General features: G+C 45.6%; 1 protein-coding gene across 7 annotated transcripts in view; it reads left to right on the plus strand.

Moving 5' to 3' along the window:
- The window catches only part of KIAA1191 (KIAA1191 ortholog), a 16,669-nt gene that overhangs the window by 8,370 nt on the left and 4,388 nt on the right, over positions 1 to 3,911 (plus strand). For all 7 annotated transcript variants that reach the window (XM_006158888.3, XM_006158889.3, XM_006158886.3 and 4 more), the window contains one exon: positions 3,409 to 3,533. In XM_006158888.3, coding sequence (XP_006158950.1) covers positions 3,409 to 3,533 — 125 coding nt within the window. The remainder of the gene's footprint in view (positions 1 to 3,408; positions 3,534 to 3,911) is intronic.

The raw sequence follows: 3,911 nt of genomic DNA on the forward strand, positions 1-3,911 counted from the left end.
CAGGAAAGACCTGGGTTTAGTGACACGGGTGTCTTTTGTCTTCAGGATGAGTGGCCAGTGGTCCTCATGAGCCTGGCCTTAGGAGTTCCCCTTCTTCGTGGGCTGTGGGCAGTTAACCGTCATTAGATACACAACCGTTAGCAGAGGGGCCTCTCCCGGTGGAGCGGCACGTCGATGTTCTGTGGCAGGCTCAGCTTTGACGCCAAAACCCTTGTCTGTCTTCTGCGGGTGGGCATCAGTGTTGTCTTGGATAGGTCCTGGATAATTCACAAAGGACCAAAAGTTCACATTTTTACTTTGGTTTTCTCTTTTAATTTTTTAGAGAGATTTTTGCTATAGAGTGCATGCTCGCCAAATAGACAGAGATAGAGAAAGTGAGAAATCACCCCCCTGGGGGGGATGGCCACGCTGCGATTCCTTCTCCATTCTCCTCTCAGGGTCTTGGGACTTGAACTGTGGTCAACTATGTGGGAGTCCAACAACATAACCATTATGTTATCTGCCGGTACTTTTTTTTTTTAAGAGGTTTTTGCCATGGGGTGTGTGCACTTGCTAGAAAGATAGAGATTGTGAGAGGGCTGAGAAATCAGCCCCCCATCGGGGGATGGCCATGTTGCAATCCGTTCTCTTCCCAGGATCTTAGGCATGCACACACACGTGCTCTGTGTGATTTTCAACCACTGGGTCTGGTAATTGAACTGCAGTCAGCCATGTGGGAGTCCAGCAACATAACCATCGCACCACCTGCTGACCCTACATTGGTTTTCTCTTGGAGAGATTTTTTTTTTCACTATAGGGCGCATGTGCTCGCCAGACAGAGAGAGACATAGAGACGGAAAGCGAGAAATCACCCCCTGGGGGGGGATGGTCACGCCGCAATCCCTTCTCCTCCATTCTCCTCTCAGGATCTTGGGCACGCATGCACACGCGCCCGGCGTGAGTTTTAAGCCAGCGGGTCCGGGACGCGAACCACGGTCGACTACGTGGGAGTCCAGTGACATAGCCATTATGCTAACTGCTAGTTCCCGGCATTGGTTTTCTCTTATTCATACATTCGAATCACCAACTTCTACTTGTATTTTCTTAAATGTTCTAGTAGTGTTAGAAAGCTCGGTCTTTGTCCTTTTAGCACAGTGCAACTTTTTTATTAAAAATAGTTTGCCAGGGCCGGCAGGTGGTGTGGTTCGAGGCACTGGATTCCCACATGGTTGACTGCAGTTTGGATCCTGGACCTGATGACTTGCTTTCTCACTTTCCCAGATTTCTCTCTGGTTAAATTTTTAAAAAGTAATAATGACAACAACAACAACAACTGGGATTAAATAAATAAATAATTATTTTTAAAAAAGTGTTCCAACAATAGTACAGAACATTATAACACCCTACTGCACTACTGTTGAGATTCTTATTTGGCCCAGTCAAACATAATGCATATTTCCTTGTAACTGCAGATAGAGTAGACACACCATTCTATTATTTTCAGTTAATATCGCCATGAGCTTTGATGTTGCTAGTCTTTTTTTTTTTTTAAGAATTATTTATTTGATTTTATTTATTCATTTATTGTCACTTTTCAAATTTGATCAGAGTGAGACATAGAGGGGGAGAGAGAGAGAGAAGGAAAGTGCGAAAGCAAGCCATTAGGTCCAGGACTTGAACTGTGGTTGGTCATGTGGGAGTGTCCAGCGCCTTAACCACCACGCCACCTGCTGGTCCCTGATGTTGCTAGGCTTAAATTTTTTTTTTTTTTAAGGTTTTTACCATAGGGTGTATATACACTCGCTGGAGAGAGGCAGAGAGAATGAGAGGGAAAGTGAGAAATCACCTCTTTAGGAGGGATGGCCATGCCACAGTCCCTTCTCTTCCATTCTCTTCCTGGGATTTTGGGTACACATGGATATGTGCCCATCATGAGTTTCAAGCTGCCAGGTCCAGGACTTGAACTGTGGTCAACTACATGAGGGTCCAGTGACATAACCATTTCACCGTCTACTGGTTCTGTCTTAAATTTTTAAAAACTTAGCTTCAGGGGCCGGCAGGTGGCTTGGTGGTTGAGATGGTGGACTCCCATGTGGTCGACCACAGTTCGAGTCCCAGACCTAGTGGCTTGCTTTTTCTCATTTTCCCTCTTTCTCTGTCTATCCGGTCAAATTTAAAAATAAAAATAATAATAATAAAAATAAATCAAAGTGAATAAAGTACTTTTTAAAAAAATTTAGCTTCATTTAAAATCCTAATAGTAGTATACTAAATTCATTACATTTTTTCTCACTTTTAGATTTTTAGGTAACTACGTGTTTGTTCGTTTTTTGTTTGTTTGTTTGTTTGTTATTGCTTCTATTTCTGATAGAAATACTTCTCTGTGAGAGAACTAAGTCATAAATTGCATCTGCTGTTCAGACTTGGTCCATAGGTTCCACATTCCTGTTCATAAGGGTGTACTCTCTATTTTATTTATTTATTTTTTTTGAGAGTTTTTTTTGCCATAGGGTGCGTGCACTCAGCAGAAAGACAGAGAGAGACAGAGAGACAGAAAGTGAGAAATCGCCCCCAGGGGAGATGGCCACGCTGCAGTCCCTTCTCCATTCTGTATTTTATATACAGGTTAAACAGATTCAGCCGGCATTCATCCCACCATTTAACTGACTTACTGTTTACGGGGTTACCGGGCCAGGATGCACAGAGTCAGTGTTCCCTGTGTTCTCAGGAGGAGCGCTGATCAGTGGCCTGGCTAGTTCAGGGCAGGTTCTTTGGACCAATCTTGTTGGTCTTTGGTGTCACTTACCCTGAGTGAACCTCTTTAGGGGAACTCATTTATTTAAATAAGTTAAATAAATAAACTTTTTATTAAGAAACCTCTCTTAGAAGAACTTATTTATTTAAAATTTTTTTTAACCATGGAGTGCATGTACTTGTTGCAGAGAGGCAGGCAGGAAATATGAGAAATCACTCCCCGAGGGGAATGACCACGTTGCAGTCCCTTCTCCATTCTCCTTTCAGGATTGCTGGCATGTATACATACGTGCCCAGCGTTATTTTCAAGCTCCCGGGTCTGGGACTCAAACTATGTTCTGCCATGTGGGAGTCCAGTGCCTTAACCACTGTGTCACTGTCTGGCCCCATTAGGGGAACTTTATATCTGGAGAATCTTTATTGTCTGAATGTCAGCTACCTTCCCCGTGTTGTGTCTCTCCGTGCAAAGGAAACACCACAGTGTACAGAGGAAAGGAGGGAGGAGCGTCTGGCTGGAGGTTGTCATGCTGTCCCTCTAGGACTCTCTGCCGTTGAGCTTGGGCGAGAGAAGGCTCCCTCCAGGTGGAGAGAACTGGGGAGAACCGCGCGTCTCTGCTGACTTCTCCAGTTTACGAGGGGAGAGAGGGCTGACATGACTGTCTCCTCTGTTCCCAGAACAGACCCAGGAAAGCATTCACCGTTTTGAACAACAGGCCGGACTGAGAGATGCTGGCTACACACCGCACAAGGGCCTTACCACTGAGGAGACCAAATACCTTCGAGTGGCAGAAGCACTCCATGTAAGCTTGTTTCTTAGAACTTTCAGAAAAGAGGACTTTGATCGCATCATTGAAGTGTGGCCGCGGTTCAGAATCCACAGCTCAGCTCGGGCTGTGGGGCGTGGTGGGAAGGGAGCCAGACACAGGGAGCAGCACTCCCGACTGGTGCTGAGCCTCGTGGCTTCTGCTCGACTGTCGCGGGGGCACCTGTTCTCTTCCTTCTGGACAGGAGGGTCAGTGAGATTCTCGGCTTGCATATGTGTGTGAGGACTCTGTGAGCCATACGGCAAATATGGGTTATTGTGAGCCAGTGACTGAGGGAGAGAGGAGGCTTGGGCCGTCTCTGAAGAGGTAACAGGTTAGCTGGGAAGGAACATCATGCTCTGTGTTTGTTTGTTT

Source organism: Tupaia chinensis, unplaced genomic scaffold (assembly GCF_000334495.1).
Source record: "Tupaia chinensis unplaced genomic scaffold, TupChi_1.0 Scaffold000612_1, whole genome shotgun sequence".
Taxonomy (NCBI): Eukaryota; Metazoa; Chordata; class Mammalia; order Scandentia; family Tupaiidae; genus Tupaia; species Tupaia belangeri.